Source organism: Schistocerca serialis, chromosome 2, assembly GCF_023864345.2.
Source record: "Schistocerca serialis cubense isolate TAMUIC-IGC-003099 chromosome 2, iqSchSeri2.2, whole genome shotgun sequence".
Classification (NCBI taxonomy): Eukaryota; Metazoa; Arthropoda; class Insecta; order Orthoptera; family Acrididae; genus Schistocerca; species Schistocerca serialis.
In genome coordinates this window covers 547,157,537-547,178,412 of record NC_064639.1, presented here as the reverse complement: position 1 = coordinate 547,178,412, position 20,876 = coordinate 547,157,537, and the positions used below count along the sequence as shown (strand labels likewise).

Below are 20,876 nucleotides of genomic sequence, written 5' to 3'. Positions count from 1 at the left end.
ATTTGGGGCGCTCAACTGCACAGTCATCAACACCCGAACAAAGTTCAAATTTTTACACAGTCCAATCGAGCCACTTTCACGTTGTCATGATGAGATGATGAGGACAACACAATCACCTAGTCCCCAGGCAGAGAAAATCGCCAACCTGGCAGGAATTGAACCCAGGGCCCCATGATCCAGAGGCAGCAATGCTAGCCACTAGACTATGAGCTGTGGACCCGAACCTCTCAAGGCATGCTCAGTGGATGTGTGGGTGCAGGAAATTGCACCAGGAGGTCATTGTATGGGCCAGAATACGCCACCTGCTTCACATCAAAGAAACCAGCAGAATGAGTGGTGCACTTCGTTGATCTCCTCGTATCGCTGTAAGTGAGGTGGCGGCCGGCAGCATCAGTTAGCAGGCAGTAGTGCCCACTCTGTAAATGGGGCCAGTGACATCAATGACAGTGAAGATCCAGGGGAAGGTATTGTTGCAGGCTGAGGTCGAGGACACCATGATGTATGCCATAGGTGGGGATGGTGGAGTTATTTACTGCCATCAGGGGGATGGATGAGGTGGCACCTGGGTCCTGTATAAGATGCTGTGGACAGATACACAGCTGAGAGCCAGTGTCGATCAGGAACAGTGTGTTGGAGCAAGTGTCATTGACAAACAGTTGCTGGGAGACTGAGGAGCAGCTGGGCCTGCCTAATCTTGACAGCTGTTTGTGTTTGTGTGCCAAGAGCAGGTTCTCTGCAGCTTGCAATGTCCAGGCTGAAGTGTTCATGGTACCAACAGAGGCTGTCTGTGTCACAAGAGGTATCAGCAGGGAGGCTAGAGCTGCAGCTGTCGTAGCTGCCATTGGACTAGCAGCTGGCGCAGTGTAGAGGGTGGTGGTTGGAAATGAGATGGGCCACAGTCGCCTGAAATGTTGCCATGTTGGTGCTGAGGCAGACAAGCATGTCATATACTCTCGCCTGCTGGGCACCGAGCTGCAGGCCAGCAGGTATGTGAGCAATTGGTAATGTCATTAGCAGCAGCGAGTGTGAGCTTGTTGTAGGGAGGGAGCATGACGGTCAGACGAGTGTGCATAGCGGGAATGGAGTTGATGCTTGGCAGCAGTGGCAGTCAGGGAAGCCAGCATCTTATACATCCTGTCAGCAAGGCTGGTGTTGTCAGTGAGGAGAAGGCCAGTGTGCGATGCCACAGCTGTTTGTATCAGGGCCAATCAATATTGTGTAGGAGCCCATCAGAGACCATGTTTGGGTCTGTCAGGCTCCTGATGTTTGATGCAGGAATTACAAGGCCTGCCAGTCCCTGCACTGCTGAAGAGAAAGTAGGATCAGGCTTTGCTGCATCTTTACTTGCATCATGAGGCAGCACCACAGTGCCTCATAGTCATCAGTGGGTGGAGGCAGTGGGGCGACATGGCGTACCTCCATCGCATATGTCAGCTCCAGGCTGACCTCCGTAGTGAACTTTGTGCTGTCCTGGGTGATACCACAGTTGGCGGGGGCGTCTACAGAGGGAAGCCACAGCATGGGTGAACAGAGTGGTTGCAGCAGGAAGGGAATCGGACATTGACGGATTGGGGCTGGTAGGGACAGTGGCAGCAGTTGCAGAGGTGGTTGCAGGCAGCAGCACAGTGTCTGACACTGGGATTAAGGCTGCTGGCTGTCGCATCACTGCGAGTTCCATGTGTAGTGGTGGTGTTTCTGCATTCCAGCTCTGCAAGGTCTGTGGTCAGGTCAGCAATGATGACGTGTGGCAATGGAGCAGTGGCCATGTGTGGCAAGACATCAATTGGGCCAGGGGGCAGAAGCTATGTTGCACAGGGGACAAACATGTGGAACACATGTGAGGGGAAGTGGTGAGAAGTGCAGTAGCATCCGTAGCATGTTAACTAAGTTGCTGCTGGGATACACATGTGTGTGAGACTGTTATGCATAGATAACGGGACAAGCTGGCCAACGGCAATCCTAATTTGAAAATTAAGTCACCAGATTTTATCACCATTGATGGGATTTTTTCCCTATCTAATTTACTAAAACTGAATACAATGCAATGGAGTGTGGCATGATAGGTGCTGTATAAACAACAGTTCAACATTTGGTTAGAAAAATGACACTTTCATTTAAAACTGAATTTCTACACAGAAAGAACATGAATTAGTCTCACAAATTAACAGTCCCTGGAGGTAAAGGGGTTCACGGTAAGATTAGGAGAGTAGCTGCACAAGGTTGCTATTCCAACCCAGGGTATTCACTGAATTGCTGCTGATGCGAGGTGTGGGATTAATTATCTCTCATAGGAAATATCAGCAGCAAAACCAAGAACAACATTCACAGGGCTGTCACACTTGCATTAATGGCAATAACAGGTAGACTCATACAGTACCCACGTGGGCACAAAACACATGCTGGTCAGATTGTTTGCAGTGTAAACTTTCAGTTACTCACGAGGCTTTGTAACTGGTGTGGAGATGGCACAGTGCAGGAGGATCTTTAAACTTAATGGTGAGTGTCTCAACCTCAAGCATGTCACCACTGGCATGTCCCTTGGAACATGGGCATGGGACCAAACCAATGCTGACACTATAAGGAGAAGAGCCAGAGTGGGTGCAGCTAGTTTTACAGAGGCCTTGCCAAACCTTGAGCCAGTAGCCCGTGACCTTAGTGTCCTGGAATCTGGTCATACAGCAGAATCCATAGCTTGTGGCAGAAGCCGGCATTTGAAGAAAAAGCTTGCTGCCTTAGCAGGTGGCTGTAGCAATCTAGGAATGTGTGGGAATGCTAGGAGACTGATGATGTGTGGCTAAGGGTGGCCATGATACCAATCCTGGTGTTAGACATTGACCATCATAGATCATTCAAAAAGGTTTTTGTTGTATACTTCACCTCTTTCTCAACTAAAATCAGATTTGCTAAAGGTCATTACAGCTTTTAAATGAAAGATTGCAATCTACATACACACTCTGCAAGCCACCATATGGTGTGTGGCAGAGGGTACCATGTACCACTACTAGTCTTTCCCTCCCTGTTCCACTCACAAAAATAGAGGAAAAAATGACTGTCTATATACCTCTGTATGAGCCCTAATTCTTCATATCTTATCTTCACAGTCCTTACATGCAATGTATGTTGGTAGCAGTAGAATCACTTGGCAGTCAGATTCAAATGCCAGTTCTCTAAATTTTCTCAATAGTGTTCCTCAAAAAAAACATCATCTTCCCTCCAGGGAGTCCCATTTCAATTCCCAAAGCATCCCCATAACACTTATGCATTGTTCAAACCTACTGGTAACAAATCTAGCAGTCTGCCTCTGAATTGCTTCAGTATCTTTCTCCAATCCAATCTGCTATGGATCCCCATCACCCAAGCAGTACTCAAAAATAGGCTGCACCAGCGTCCTAAAAAAGCAGTCTCCTTTACACGTGAACCACACTTTTCTAAAATTCTCCCAATAAACCAAAGTCAACCATTCACCTTCCCTACTACATTTCTCACATGTTTGTTCCATTTCACATCAATTTGCAATAAGGCCTTTACAAAAGTCTGCTTGTGTCTGTATATGTGCGGATGGATATGTGTGTGTGTGTGTGTGCGAGTGTATACCTGTCCTTTTTTCCCCCCTAAGGTAAGTCTTTCCGGTCCCGGGACTGGAATGACTCCTTACCCTCTCCCTTAAAACCCACATCCTTTCGTCTTTCCCTCTCCTTCCCTCTTTCCCGTGTTTTTTTTTTTTTTTTTTTCCATTGTGTGCCAGCCTAGTCCGCTGTAACTAGCTCTGACGTCATAAATGTTGCTTTAAAAATCAAGTAAATAACCTGAAACGTTTCTAGCATGTCACGAGTAATACTAAATCAATATGTGTTGAATATCAGTTCAATAACTTTAACCATTTTCTGTAAAAATCATTGGAGCAACAGAAAAGAGCTAGAAACTTAAAAATTTATATTTAGATTCCTTTTGCATAATAATTTAGTAGAAACAGTATTCTGGATCTCACAAATTAAAATTTTAGTTGAAATTCATGATTTTTTGGTTTTTTTCTTAAAAAGTAAGGAAGCAAGATAGATTAAGTAGGCGAATAAAAACAGCTAGGATGTTTAAATTTAAGTAGAAGGAAGATCCACTATAATCATAAAGATGTGAGAAGTTTCAACTGAATAACTATAAAACTATAGTGATAGCGTATCTCTAAAGGACAAGTTCAGAGCTCGTCTACTGCGTGTAGTGTAATTAAATTAATTATCTCGCCAAAAATATTTAACTTAGCCACATCAGACTTTTATTATGATTACTTACCTGTGTGCTGATTGCACATTTAAATTGAGAGCTTCATCAGCCATCAGCAAAGGAAGCAATGATTTATTCTATAACTTAAAGTGGCACATTACTAGCCCAGCGGCTAGTCGGGAGAGCGGATTTGATCAGGCGTTCCCTTAGCCGTCCGCACCGCGGCTTTATATGTAAGAACGTTGTGTGAGGAAGAAAGACCCCAGTTCTCTCCAGACGCTGATTAGCACACCACCTGTGCAGGGAGTCGCGTCGTGTCAGTATCATTGCTATAAACAGCCTCGGATGCCGTAATAAGTTACTCGAGATACGTGTAACCATGAAATCGTTTTCGAGTGAAGTGTTAATTCTGGGATGACTTTAATGATCTATCTTCAGTTTGCGTATGTCGTATTTTCATGTGCCGTCACGGGACAGACATTCTACCATTATTTAGTGTGGCGCTTGATGAACATTATCATCAAATTATGGCGAGTATTCACTTAAACATTTAATTTGAACAGTTATAGTTGCATCAGCGTATTAGACTCTGAATGGCTCTGGTAGTTGGATTTTGTGGATTCTTTTTGGTCTGTGACTTTCAGAATATAGTGAACATTTTAGAGAGAATGGTTTTTGATTATGAATCCCAGACAATCTCCTAATTCCTCAGAGCTATAAGCTGTAGCTATAAATATATTTCTCAGATGAAGTGGACACTAGGAATTCTAATTACAGGCTTCACGTTTTGCTAATCACTTTCTGGTTGCCAATATTGTAATTAAAGAGCCAGTGTTTAGAACAGCAAACAACAGCATTAAATAAATAATAGGAACATTTCAATAATTCCACCCGCCGCCCCACATATGTTGCTAATCGGCCGGGAAAGAAACTGAGTAAAAGTGAAAGTGATTTTTAAATATTCGAATTCGGAAGTGAAATGCGACATGCAACTGAGTAACAGATCAGTGATAGTGTTATGTGTGCATGTGGACGACACAATTGGATTAACAACGCATCTGGATTGACGGAGCTGGCATTGAGTCTAGCGGCGCTGCTGGCATCGCTAGAAGCCAGTTTCGCCTCACCGCAGTCATCCGCCGGAGCAACCGGAGCCACACCTGCAGTTGCAGGCCACGCAAACACACAGCAGCCGTCGAAGTGCCGTCTGCAGTTCAACGCGCCGCGTCGCATCAGTAATCCTGGTACGCCATGCCGGCAACACCATACGTCGTGCAGAAGGAACTAAGTTAAGTGAAAAGCTGTTAAAAATTTTACTAACCTGCACTAGAAGACTGTCGACGATGGAACCGCCAGAAGAAACTGAGGTTAAACTTAAATCAGAACTTATGTCTGTTGAGGGAACTGTAAATCCAGACAATGGTTAAAATGTAAATATGCATGAAAATAGTAATGTTAAAGTGAAATATGAAGTATTGTCACCTGACAGTAGTGTGAAAAGGGGCAATGATTCAATAATAGAGACCCCTGTAGTAAAGCAGAAATTAGAAATTGTTAATTTATTGGATGATAGTTTATCTGATGAGTTAGAAACGAAACAGTCATCAGAGGTGGTAGAGTTTAAAAAGGATAAGTTAGATATGACTGATCGATCAGAAGTTTCATTTAGTTTTGATGATTCTGATGTTGGCGCTAGTTTTTTGTCACCTGAGTGTGATAAAAAACCAGCTAGTGAGCAACCCAAAAATACTGGGGCTATTGATTTAAATGTTATATTACAAGCAATAGCTGCCAGTAATGCAAAATTGTCAGCCAGTAATGTTGAATTAAAGTATGAGATTGTGGCCAGCCAAACTAATTTTAATAAACGGTTTGAGGCAATGGACAATAAATTAGAATCCAATAAAGCTGAATTAGAAGCTTCCTTCAAGACTGGCTGCAATAAGTTGAAAGAGGATCTGGACAGTTTGAATTATAAAATTGATTACAATCATGAGGATATTAAGAAAAAGGTTGGTCAACAATTTTCTGAAATGTATAAAACAGTAATATCCGAAGTTGCTGCGGTTCGCAGAGACTTCCAAATGGAAGATGCGAAGCTGGAGCACAAGTTAACAGAAAAGATCGAGGCGGAATCTGAACTGTGCTCAGATAGGTTTAAAGATGTTAATATAAAAGTAAACATATGTCAAGCAGAAGTAGACGCAATCAAAGCTGATACTACTCATATTGTGCAAAGAGTAGATAATGTTGAAATGAGAGTAGAAAATATTTGTACTAACATTGCTAACATTGAGAGTAAAGTAGCTTCAGTAACTTCTGGTAATGGTAGTATACAACAAGTTGTAGCTGCAAACACCGCTTTTATCGGGTGTCAGCAGTTCTTTCGGTTCAATCCAGATAAAAATATCCACCCGCTAGATTTCTAGAACGATTTTGAAGATGTGATTCCACCAACCTGGTCTGAACGAGAGAAAATCTCATTTATTAGAAGCCATTTAGCAGGTGACGCCAAGCGTTGGTCAGCTGATGTTATGTTGAAGTGTAAAACATTAGCAGAATTTAAAACAGCTTTCATTAATGATTATTGGTCTAGTAATAAGCAAAATGAAGTGTTGAGAGAATTGTGGAGTGGAAAACGCTTCAATGTAGGCAAGGAATCTGTTAAAGAGTTTGCCACGCAGTGGATCTCACGTTTGTCACATTTGGCCGAAAAGCTAAAACCTGAAATGATAATACTAAGTCTTGAAGCCAAACTGCCATGGTATTGGCAAACTAGAGTTATATCTGCCCCTAGAGACAATCTGGATCGTTTCATTGAATATTTGGAACGTGTAGAGCGTGTGGCTGCCAATGAGGAGCAAGCACGTAATAACAGAAATGCTAATAACTTTAAGAACGAGCAGAATGGCAATGTAAACATCAGAACAGTAGGTGTTCGCCATCCTAAGAGAGGTAGGAATTGGAGAAATAATCATCAGAACCAGCAATGGCATCCAAATGATAGTAATTTTGTTCCGAACAAAATTATGCAGGTAAACAACAGTGCGGAAAGCAATGCTGTGCCAGTTAACTATATGGAAATAAAGGAAACAGTAGTAGGCCGAGGCAGGAAAACTAGTTCCCGTCTATGAGGACACTGGCACTCACCAGGCGGTTACTTTTCCTAAGCCAGTAATTACAGTAATTGGTAAGACAGATCAGAATACTCAGGCTGAACATGTGGATGAGGAGTCAGTAGCATCTAAGGATACAGCAGAAATATTAGATCACTCACAGTATTTGATAGATACCATGTTAGAGACGCTTTCTAAGTGAGAAGAGAAAGAGAAGGCGTGGCAGTGTAACGGTAGGGAAGAACTACAAAATACTGAATTTTCAGGTGAAGAAGCAGAAGAAATTCATGCTTATATTTACAATGAGGATGATGTGCTCTTATCTAAAGTGCCTGTGCTGGATGTTGATACTGTACTAATAGATTTAGCACAGGAGGTAAGTGAGAATGTAGAGGATAGCCTGTTGGGGGTCGATGAACCTGGTAGCTGTGACCAGTTGTCACTTGAGAAGGAACCCGACGGTAATAGTGATAGTGGTTTAGCTGTAACTAGTGTTATGCCCGGTCTGGAGGTGCAGAATCGCTCAGATTACAGTAATTTGGGTCATGTTCGGCAAACTAAATGTAATGAAGTCGTGCGGTGTTTCGATTTAAAATTAATAGACCGACTGGAAAAGGCAGCTGAAAATGTAATTCAGGAAACCCCTACACACTTTGACCTAAATATAATGAAGACAGATGTTGATCACTTAAGTTGGAGAGAAATCCAAAGGGAACTATTGGATGAGTTTGAGGAACCACCTGTACAAACTAGAATAAGCCACCCTATAATAATAGTGAATATGTTGGGTATCAATGTACGTTGTCTCTTAGACAGTGGAAGTGAGGTGAGTGCGATATCTCAGTCCTTCTCTGATGCATTACCTGGTAAAAACAAGATTACAGTAATGAGGGTATCAGGACTAAGAATAATTGGTGCTACTGGCAAGGTGTCAAAAACGGTAAAGCAAGAAGCTTTACTGCCCTTTGATATTAATGGTAATTTAATTGATCATCCATGCTTAATTGTAAAGAATCTCATATAATAATAATCTCCAATAATTAATTTTAATTGGCATAGATTTCTTGTCGAAATATCAGAGTGTTGTTGACTTTGAAAGAAGCCAGTTAAAAATGGTCTTGCCGATAACTGGAGTAATTACGGTACCTTTTATTGATAAACATGTAGTAACTAATGATGAAACTTGGGAGCTGCCTATACAAGTTCTGAAAAATAGGAGATATTGGGACGAAGGTGTTAATCTTAGTAAAAGTAAGCCAAACACAGAAGAAAGAAAGAAGCGTCATGACGCAAAAGCTGTACCCACCAGTTTTGAAATAGGTCAGTTAGTCCTTGTCAAAACCAAGGAAAAATCAAAGAAAATAAATGCAGAAACAAAGAAATTCATGTTCGTATACCAAGGACCTTTCAGTATCATAAGAAAACCACATGCCAATGCATATAGGCTAGAGTACCCTAACAGTAAAAAGATATTAGGTCTCAGGAACGTGATTGACCTAAAGAAGTTCATAGGTAGTGAATGAATTCTGTAGGGAGGAGGTTGTTCTGTAACCTCTACACAGTGTGGCAGCTGTGAAGTCCCAGCTGTGTGAGATCTTCTTTTCTTTTCAGGTCTCACTCATTCTTCATCTTTCCTATCCACCAAAATTTCGGCTCTTACTCTCAAATACTAAAATCTTCCAGTATGACTATCAAACCAGCATTAAACAAATGAATTCTGTAGGGAGGAGGTTGTTCGTAACCTCTACACAGTGTGGCAGCTGTGCAGTCCCAGCTGTGTGAGATCTTCTTTCACATTTCAGATCTCACTCTCTCTTCATCTTTTCTATCCACCTAAAATTTCGACCTCTTCTTTCCAACACATTAAATTTTCCGTTATGGTTATCAAGCCAATAATAAACTAATGAATTCTGTAGGGAGAAGGTTGTTCTGTAACCTCTACACAGTGTGGCAGCTGTGCAGTCCCAGCTGTGTGAGATCTTCTTTCCTTTTCAGGTCTCACTCATTCTTCATCTTCCCTATCTACAAAAATTTCGACCCCTTCTTTCCAATATGAAAATTTTCTGAAACCAATGAATTCTGTAGGGAGGAGGTTGTTCTGTAACCTCTACACAGTGTGGCAGCTGAACAGTCCCAGCTGTGTGAGATCTTCTTTCCCATTTCATATTTCACTCTCTCTTCATCTTTTCTATCCATCTAAAGTTTCGACCTCTTCTTTCCAACACATTAAATTTTCCATTATGGTTATCAAGCCAATAATAAACTAATGAATTCTATAGGGAGGAGGTTGTTCTGTAAACTCTACACAGTGTGGCAGCTGTGCAGTCCCAGCTGGGTGAGATCTTCTTTTCCATTTCAGGTCTCACTCTATCTTCATCTTTCCTATCCACCAAAGTTTTGACTCCTTCTTTGCAATACAAAAATTTTCTGTCATGTCTATCAAGCCATGAGTTCTGTAACCATTCTATCCACCGATAGTGAAGAAAATACCTAATGTGACAAACCTAACAGTGACATAAACAACAGACAAGTATGATGTAATTAAGATACAAATGTATTTGAGTAAAAAGTATGTATAGAACCTTGGTAATATTATAAGTACAAAGTTGTTGTTTTATTGGAAATGGTCCACCAACAGTAATTTAAAAAGATATACAAATTCGTGTACAAGCAGGATCTGAAGTTGCAGTGAAACCTATTGTATGCTGTAGAGCTAACTAATTAATAGTAAAAGAGATCGCTTAGTGTTATGAAAAATATGCAGATAAGTTGTAAGAATGAACTCACCTTGTGTAGCAAGGAATGGCAGTGTAATAGAATTGAGTAGTGTTTGTGGTTGAGACGTGAAGGACACGTCCCTGGAGTATTTATAAGGTTGGAGCTGACCATTAATTTGGTGTAGTGTGTGACAGGACACTCCTACACGTATTGAGGTTATGAGTTGGAGGCGTGAATGCGACCATAGGTACCCTTATGTTAGATGAGACAGAGCAGCTCATGGTGTCCTATAGGTTTAAGGAATTTAGCATTACGCTCGTCCATAATTACTTAATGCATTTTAGTGGTAGGTCGAGAGAGACTACCTGTGGTTTCAGCGTCCAATCGAGTGGAAATGGATTGCCACATGAACAAACTGATCAGCTGCAATACACTATAGATATGAAATAAATGTGCTATCTATGCGTTAAATGTTAATAGAGTGAGTGTTAAATAAGTACATACACTAGCAACATAATTGAGTAACGTAATAGCAGCATCTGAAACATTATTTATAGCTCAGCATAAGTACACTTCGATGAAGTAAGTACATAATTGCAGATGTGGAACTGACACAGCAGCAGAGGACCAATAAGTGGATTTAGTAGTCAACTAAACGTAGTGTGTTTTGAACACTCAGAACTGTACTGTTACCACAAGTTACTCACATGTACAAAGAAGCTGAGAAGACAACTGCTAATCAAATATAATCATACTATCTCTAAGAATAAGGTGATTGAAGATGAGTCAGCTAAGTAAATAAAATACAAATGTATCAGGAATGTACCGAGCATTGGTTCAGTGTTCCGGCCCAGAAATAATAAATTGAAATTAAATAGGATTTATGATTGTATGCCTTGAGCATAAATTTTCTCTAGTACGTGACTAACGGCGTTTTGAGCCATTTGTTTATTGATTTTATGGCAGTTAAGTAACCGTGAGATTAAAATTGAAAAAGTTCTGTTAACTTTGTTCCACTAACATCTTGAAATATAAAATGTATATATCCCCATTTCATTGTGACCCACCCTTAGATATTAAGTGAACAGAGTCTGAGGCACTCTTTTTGTTTGTTCTACAGGACAAACCAGATAATGGCAGCCTGGTAGCTGCGTGAAAGCGTGGAGTGACTTGGACACAACTCACAGTGACCCCTCCCCTTTCCCCATGTAATTTAGAGTGAACGTGAAGGACGCACTCCATAACAACTTCCCCTCCTCTACCCTTGTGAATGGAAGTGTAGAACGCCAGCCAAAGCGGCTACAACCACGCGCATAAAAATGAAATTGTCATGATTTGTGAAATTTTCTTTCAGGTTTAGAAAAGACTGCTAAGATATAATTATCTGTTTATGTATCATGAATAACTGTGCTATTTTCTTTGAATTTGTGTATTTAAAAATGTATTTAATGGATTTAAGATTTTCATAATTTTACATATTTTATGTGTTTGTCTGTCTAAGGCAATATGTATGCCAAAGTGTTTCATTGATTTTGCTTAAATTTTGAGTGATAATGTTGCTTAAGAGGCAGCAAACATGCCAGCAATTTAAATAATTGAAGTAGGTAATCAGTTTTCTTTTAATATTTCTATATGTTTACATTTCAATTTTAATTTTCATAGGGAGTTAAGCTTTACTCTTGCTTCCCATTTTGAAATTATTTTTTTTTTCCCATTTACATTCAAAAAAAAAAAAAAAAAAAAACATTAAGTAGAGGGTGATGTAGGGAAGCAGCCTACTCAGCCGTATAAAATTCACATCAGTTTTTCTATTGTGTGCCAGCCTAGTCCGCTGTAACTAGCTCTGACGTCATAAATGTTGCGCAATACTTTAAAAATCAAGTAAATAACCTGAAACATTTCTAGCATGTCAGGAGTAATACTAAATCAATATGTGTTGAATATCAGTTCAATAACTTTAACCATTTTCGAAATTTGGACGTTTTTCTGTAAAAATCATTGGCGCAACAGAAAAGAGCTAGAAACTTAAAAATTTATATTTAGATTCCTTTTGCATAATAATTTAGTAGAAACAGTATTCTGGATCTCACAAATTAAAATTTTAGTTGAAATTCATGATTTTCTGGTTTTTTTCTTAAAAAGTAAGGAAGCAAGATAGATTAAGTAGGCGAATAAATAAAGCTAGGATGTTTAAATTTAAGTAGAAGGGAGATCCACTATAATCATAAAGATGTGAGAAGTTTCAACTGAATAACTATAAAACTATAGCGATAGCGTATCTCTAAAGGGCAAGTTCAGAGCTCGTCTACTGCGTGTAGTGTAATTAAATTAATTATCTCGCCAAAAATATTTGACTTAGCCACGTCAGACTTTTATTATGATTTCTTACCTGTGTGCTGATTGCACATTTAAATTGAGAGCTTCATCAGCCATCAGCAAAGGAAGCAATGATTTATTCTATAACTTAAATTGGTGCATTACTAGCCCAGCGGCTAGTCGGGAGAGCGGATTTGATCAGGCGTTCCCTTAGCCGTCCGCACTGCGGCTTTATATGTAAGAACGCTGCATGAGGAAGAAAGGCCCCAGTTCTCTCCAGACGCTGATTAGCGCACCACCTGTGCCAGGAGTCGCGTCGTGTCGCGTCGGTATCATTGCTATAAACAGCCTCGGATGCCGTAATAAGTTACTCGGGATATGCGTAACCATGAAATCGTTTTCGAGTGATGTGTTAATTCTGGGATGACTTTAATGATCTATCTTCAGTTTGCATATGTCGTATTTTCACATGCCGTCACAGGACAGACATTCTACCATTATTTAGCATGGTGTTTGATGAACATTATCATCAAATTATGGCGAGCATTCACTTAAATATTTAATTTGACTCTGAACTGCTCTGGTAGTTGGATTGTGTGGATTCTTTTCGGTCTGTGACTTTCAGAATATAGTGAACATTTTAGAGAGAATGGTTTTTGATTATGAATCCCAGACAATCTCCTAATTCCTCAGAGCTATAAGCTGTAGCTATAAATGTATTTCTCAGATGAAGTGGGCACTAGGAATTCTAATTACAGGCTTCACGTTTTGCTAATCACTTTCTGGTTGCCAATATTGTAGTTAAAGAGCCAGTGTTGAGAACGGCAAACAACAGCATTAAATAAATAATAGGAACATTTTTATAAATTCAATAATTCCACCCGCCACCCCACAAGGGTATCCGGGTATGTGCACTAGCTCTGAAGGGAGAAAAATATTTCTCCAAACTGTGACTAGGGAAGTCAAAAATCACAAGAAATAATTAAGAAATAACAATAGACTGACTGCAAAGATTAATATTAAGAGTTGACAGTGGTTGAAAGATCGAAGATAAGAGGCTAAATTTGAAGGAAGCAAATAAGAAATAAATAATAAATTATATGTGCAAATGAAAGAGAACTGATAATAAAAACTATGTTGATGGAGGACAGAAGAGTGAAAGAAAAGACAGTTCACTTTAATTTTAAATAATCTACTTATTATTTACTTACCCAGATAGCCCTGCATGTTGAAGCTCTGCTCCCAGGATGGAGAGGTTCACTATCCCTGGATTGAATCTGTCCAGTGGATTAACAACAAGGGTCAGTGTGCCAGCCAGCCTGGATGTTGTTTTCCTGCAGTTTCCCACAATCCCCTAGGTGAATGCCAGGCTGGTATCCATGCCCCAGCTCAGTTACACAATACACAAATATTCAGAAAACTTTTGCTCACTTTCACATGAATAACTGTATGCAGACAGTTGGGTAGACACCTACCACCGCAGAGGTAATGGGGTGGCAATGGGGAGGGCACCTGGTCAACCCTTAAACTAACCATGCTGACCCTGCACTGATGCAGGAAAAAGGCACACAGGGTGACAAAGAATCTATTCACTGGTGTTCCCACTCTAGTTTGATTAATTTACTTTATGTGGAAATAGAGTATGATTTTCAGAAAGTTTCATCTTTTTTTCCTAATATTTACTGTTATTTTCTCATGCCATTTCTGCTCACCATCTTAATACATTTCCTCCATATAATGCAATATTTGTCAAATACTTTTTAACTTCCTCTAATAATCTGCTCATGAGTTCTTTATTTTTCATATTTCAATGCCATAAGCTCATCTTGCACCACTGTTAAGTCAAACTCATCATAACTATTTTGATGCAAGTGATCTATTTAATTATCCTAGAAACACAGGTATGTTGAACAGAATTAACCTTTCACATTTGTTAGCTCTGCAACACTCCTTGCTGGTTCTAAACTAATAAAAAATAAATAAATGAAATTGAATATTTTTACACAGTTGTTTGCTACCACCTGCCGGAAACAGAAAACTGGCATTCAGTTTATAAGTATTTGTATACTAATTGCTGCAGGTATCAAAATAAAATTTTTCTTAAATGTTTCAGGTACATGATTGGTGAAGTCCAGTACGGTGGCCGAGTTACAGATGATTTTGACAAAAGATTACTGAACACATTTGCCAAAGTGTGGTTTTTGGAGGACATGTTTTCAGACTCATTTGAATTTTTCAAAGGCTATGGCATTATGAAGTTCAGAAACCTAGAAGAATACTTTCAGGCAATAGATGATATGCCTCCCATTGATCCCCCACAAGTATATGGCCTTCATGCAAATGCTGACATTACGTAAGTTTAAAGTAAAATATTTTTAACATCAGTTTCTGTGTTGATAATTTCCTTTACAGAAACTTCGTATTATGACTGCTTTCAATTCAATATGGATGTCATTGTTTCTTTTGTGTTACCTTCTATAGATTTTATTTCTTTCACCATCTATTGTTTGACAGATATCAGAGCAATACAACTAAAATGATTCTGGACACAATTTTAAGTATACAGCCCAAGGAATCTGGTGGCTCAGGAGGCGAAACACGAGAAGCTGCTGTTGCTCGCCAGGCAATTGACATGTTACAAAAGCTACCTCCTGATTATGATCCTAATGATGTCAAAGAAAGGCAAGTATTGCAGTTGCAGAATGCTACTGAAGTTGTATGTGTGATGTTCAGTAATTTATTTTCAACTTTTCCGTTCCAGTTGTTATCTGCCATGGCAGCTAATTAGTTTTTTAGCATATCTCTAGAAAATTAAGCTAAAACGGCTCATAAAACCATATTATTAATTCTGATAATGCAAATATAGCTATGTACATCAACCACATTTAGGAAAATTTGTTTATTCAACACGGATAGTTGATAAAATTAATACCAAGTTCAGAGCCTTTTATCTAGTGAAATCTTATGTTGCTTTCACTTGTAATGTATGCTTGTTACAGGTTGAGAATTATGGGGAGTCTGTCATCCATGAATATTTTTCTACGACAGGAGATAGATAGAATGCAACGAGTTATCAAACTGGTGCGTGCTACACTCAAAGATCTCCTGTTGGCTATAGAAGGCACAATCATAATGAATGAGGTATGCTGCATATTCTGTACCTAAAAAAAATGCACATAATAATTATAATTTTGCCTCCAGATTTTATTTTCTCTGTTAAGTACCCTTATTGGAAGTTTTGTGACCTTAAAATTACATTGATGTACATGCAAGCATGTATGCATGTTGGACTGTCTGCTTATTACTTCTCTGTAGCACCTGGGAATAACTGTTACCTATTTACAAAGCTGGAGGGGACTATGAATTCTGTTAAGTCCATGTATTTAATATGTGCAGTTTCTCACAGAAAGTGATTAACAGTCTAGTCGCTCTGCAACTGTAGGTGGTATATATTACTATGATATCAGGTTAGAAAATATTTCAATCCTTTCTTCTCTAATTTTATGTTTTTACTGCCTTCACCTATTTATTGAAAATAATTTACCATTCAATAGAGAATTTGGACAGAATATAATTTCCTGCTTTTTCCTTAGAGTTCATGTGCTTTGAGGTACACTGAACTGCATTAAACTACCATCAAAGCTCTGACACTTAATTTTCACAAATAAATAAAAGACGTACATGATCATCAGAGTGCACTACAAATAATCTAATTCAGTGTAACAAAAAGGCATAAAAATTATTGCCACTACATTGCTGTATCCCTTCCGAGATCCATTACATTGATACATGACTGTAGGCAGGGATTTGGAACCCTTTGTCTAGTGCAAAATAAGGTTTTCCAGTTTCTTCTGGCTCTATAAACTGCAGCACAGTCTAAAACAATTAATAGGAACAGAATGTGTGCATTTATAAAAGATAAAGTTTTCTTGTTTAAAAGGAGAACATATTAGGTTCAAAAAGTTTTCTGAATGTATCCTATGCAAATTCAAATTATCGAGAGTAATGCACCATGCCCTCATGTTTGCTTAGGGTCCCAAGAGTGTTAGTTCTAAGCATTATTAGAGACTGTGGACAGTAATTAGCAACTAACTAGTGAATGAGCATTAAATGTGTATTTACTAGTTACCTGAAAACACTTTTTAATTATGACATCATGAGTGAACAGTAAAGAAGTGTAACATTTGCCAGTCTATCTCTCTTCAGTCCCTGAGAAAATAACTAATGCAGTGTAATCCTGATTATTCATATATGAATTATCCCAATTGTGGAATACCTGTACATCTAAAAAATATACGTAAATAAAAATAAAAAAATGATTCAAATGGCTCTGAGCACTATGCAACTTAACTTCTAAGGTCATCAGTCGCCTAGAACTTAGAACTAATTAAACCTAACTAACCTAAGGACATCACACACATCCATGCCCAAGGCAGGATTCAAACCTGCGACCGTTGCGGTCACTCGGCTCCAGACTGTAGCGCCCAGAACCGCACGGCCACTCCGGCCAGCTAAAAATAAAAGACGTGCAATATTTTTCTCTAGCGAACAGCAATAAACAACCCACATTGTGATAACAAATCCCATTTCCATTGTTATCGGCCTGCATGTTCTACTTAAATTGGAAACAAACTCAGTTTTTGGTTGTTAATTGGTGTGTAAGTGTCAGTGACGCAAGTTAAAAGAAATTTGCAAAAGAGATGACAGAGAAATAAAAGAAACATGTGTTGACATTAAAACAAAAATTAGAATTAATTGAATGATTTGAGAAGGGGAAACTGCTGCAAAACTAAGTGCTGATTATAGTATTGGAATGCTGACTGTTTGGGACATTAAAAATAATAAGCAGAAAATACAGAATTTTGTCAGGAAATGTGATTCTTGTTTTGGACAATCTGCATGAAAAAGCATGAAGAGATCTACATTTGATGAATTAGATGCTGCCCTTTTGCAATGGTTTAGCAAAATTGAGCAGAAGGTATCATTGCTTCAGTTGTGATGTGCACCAAAAAAGCTATTTTTTTCATGAACCACTAGGATTAGAGAGAATTTAATGCCTCATCTGCATCACTAACCAGATTCAAACAATGTCATGGGATTCGTGAACTTACTATGCAAGGAGAGCAGTTTAGTTCAAATGTTGTGGCAGCTGATTCGTCTCGGAAAGAGCTCCAGAAATTTGTGGAATAAGATAATTTTGCACCAGACCAAATTTATAATGCAGGCAAACATGGTCTGTACTGGAAATGTCTGTCAACCAGAACCATTTCTTTTAAGACGAAATTCATGCTCCTGGATATAAGTCATCTAAAGAAGGCATTATAATTTTGTGCACTGGTAATGCTTCTAGGAACCACAAAGTGAAGCTTCAAGTGATTGAAAAATCAAAAACACCCCGATCATTCAAGGATATCACATCTAGGGATCTCCCTGTGCATTATTAAAACCAAAAAGTTGCATGTATGGATAGTGAAATTTTAAAAAACTGGTTCAACACTCATTTTGTATGACAAGTTTGACAGTTTGTAGATTAGAAAGGATTGCCACAGAAGGGTGCTCTATTGGTTGATAAGGCCCCTTCATATCCCTGTAAGAGGACTGTAACATCTGATGATGGTCTCATCTTAACTAAGCTTTTACCTTCTTTACGTGACTGCCATTATACAGCCAATGGACCAAGGTGTAATTGCATTGGCAAAATGGCACTTCTGGGCTGGTCATCTGACAATACTAGTTGATGAGGTTGATTTGATGGCTTTCTCAAAGAAGTTTATAATTCTAGATGCTACGTGCATTGATCATTGGGGTTTTGAAGATGTCGATGATGAAGACTTGACTGACTTGCTAAAAATCAACTCATATGAACCTGGCTTCCAGTACATGAGTGTCGCTGAAATTGTGACTGCTACTGCACAAAAAAAAAACAGAGAAGAGGACAGTGTATGTGAATGTGGGGATGAAGACAGTGACTTTGTAAGTCATTGTAACACACTTCTAGGCTATATGGGCCAGAGGGGGTTTCAGTACAATGACATTATGGCTGCAAAAAAATTTGAAATTCTGTATAAAAAAAATGTCAGCTCCTCTCAGAAACAAACTAACATCAAAGACATTTTAAGAAATAAACAGGTCTACAGTATCTATGCACAGAACTTGGATAAAATTTTGAACAAAGAATACATATTTGAAAATATCTCGATTACCAGTATTTTTCAATTATTCATGCATCTTCTTCCCCACACTAGCCCAAATAATTAGGACCATACTGTAGTTCCAAAAGTCTGTCTTTCAGCAGTATTAGAATTTGGCCTCCTGATGCTAAGTACTAGCCAGTCATTCTGTCTCTTTGTTCTAACCACAGGACAATAGGACACCTAATTAGGGCACTCTCCGACAAGAGTATTGCCCATCAAGAGAAAGTACAAGAATAAAATGAAATTGCCCAATGTTGAGAAGCTGTATAATCGTATTGCAGTTATTATAGGATAATTATATTAAACATATTTGAGTTGTCATTAGAGATAGGCTTCATAGATAAAGCAGAAGAAAAAAGTCATTATATTATCTCCTTTGGCAAATCATCCCAATGCTTTGTCAAGTGATCATCAGTTGTTGGTTATGGAGATAGTGTAGAAGTCTGAGTTCTCCTTGCTCCCTGTCTCCCCTGTACAGGCCCCTAGACCTATCACTGACATGCAACTCATGGTCAAGTTGGTGAGTAGTGATAGGTCCTGTACTTGCTGGAGAGGGGACAGTACGTATGGGAGATGATAGTACTTCAGGTACCTTTGTTTTTTCTGTTACATGTCTGATAGTGGCTTGCTTAACACTTTACCATCCGCACGTCTCGTAGAAATTTATTTGCTTGGCGCCGGCAGCACCACGTAGTTCGGATTACTTGGCTTGTCACCGGTCACTTGTCACCTTTCCGATGGTGAAAAGCTTCAAACACAAGTATGGTGTCTCAGAACAAGCCTTCGTGCTTTAATTATCCTGAAATCCTCTATTTTGCTGCAACGTTCCACAAACTTGAATTTTCTTTTCAAGTAACTTCACTGCTCCACTGTTATAATAATCATCCACGCAGAGGTGATGCCACTTTCCATCACAAGGTGACAATAGTTCCATCACTGTTTTTGCTAAAGGCTGTCCAGCACCGGAATATATCTTGAATGAGGAAATGTATCCCGTACTCAAATCACACAGTATCTGAATGAGTATGCCATATTTCGTAATTTTCGACAGATTGTAAACTTTAAAATTTAACCGTCCAGGCCATGGTATCATTCCTTCATCAATTGAGATGTTTTGACTTAGATTAAACGTTTCTTTAAACTTTTTGGAAAAATAATCAATTACGAATTGCACTTTGACAAGCCAGTCAGCATTATCCGGTTTATTGTTGCTGTCGGAAAAATGTAAAAATGATAATATTTGTCTGAATCGTTTGGGGGACATCATTTTGTGAAATGTCAGTGTGTCTATCAATGGATTCATTGACCAAAATCATCAATCTGTGCTTTATTACAGTATATTGATAATTTTTACTTATGGACCATCTGACAGCAACGGAAACCAAAACATTGCATTAAAACAAGCGTTCAGTGCATAGTGCTGTGGAAAGTGGAAAAAACAGCAAATTGGCGTTCATAGGAAGAAGAACAACACCAAAAATGCAACAGGAGCGTAATATGTAAGAAACTGTCTATGCAACCTGCCACTGATGATGCCTTGCAGAAAATAAAGGCGAAACGCGTATGGCACTAAAATTGTAAAAAAAAAAAAGACGGTCCATAAGTAAAAATTATCAATATACCATAATATTACATGCAACTGAGGAAGACAGGGCTACAAAAGTTGAATCTGTGCTTTTTTTACAACTCCCATAAGGATAGCAAGCCAAAACCATTTCCTAAGTCCAGGTCCCATAACATCGACAAATTTGGCATTTTTTTAATGCAGTTTCCTTCTATTGCAATTTTGACTGTAGCTCTTGTTGGTTTTGCTGCTTATATATTCAATCAGATCGTTCCCAATATATAACTCTACAATATCCTTGACACTCTGTGCATCTTCGGGAATGTTTGCACCCGGGGATCCTTCAAATTTATTATTGGTCCTCGGTAAATCATGGTCTGACCACTGTGCACTGTCTTCTTCACCTGATTCAGCCAAATCAGTTGGCAACTGTAGCATTCGTCGAATTCTTTCACTATCTCCCTAAGATTCTTCTTCACTGTCATTTTTTTGATATCCATTGTCTTGTTCCCAATCGGCCAAGTCGTCCAGAACATCAGACAAGACGTCCATGCATTCATCATAAATAATCCTATTGTCTCTTTCGTCCACCATGATGAAAGGGCACAAGTACTTATAAAAACAAAAAACTTGTGTATAACTTACTGTTACCTAAAAAACACCACCAGAATGCAAAAGATACTAAAGTGCTGTTGCTGGCCACTGCGCGATACTATACTCACAACACCACTGTGGTGTCACCGGCCACTG

General features: G+C 39.1%; 1 protein-coding gene across 1 annotated transcript in view; it reads left to right on the top strand.

The window, feature by feature from the left end:
- LOC126456197 (dynein axonemal heavy chain 8-like) overlaps positions 1-20,876 on the top strand; it is a 503,569-nt gene that overhangs the window by 436,235 nt on the left and 46,458 nt on the right. Inside the window, exons 35-37 of the mRNA XM_050091951.1 lie at positions 14,482-14,721; positions 14,883-15,050; positions 15,368-15,509. Of these exons, the coding sequence (XP_049947908.1) occupies positions 14,482-14,721; positions 14,883-15,050; positions 15,368-15,509 (550 nt within the window). The remainder of the gene's footprint in view (positions 1-14,481; positions 14,722-14,882; positions 15,051-15,367; positions 15,510-20,876) is intronic.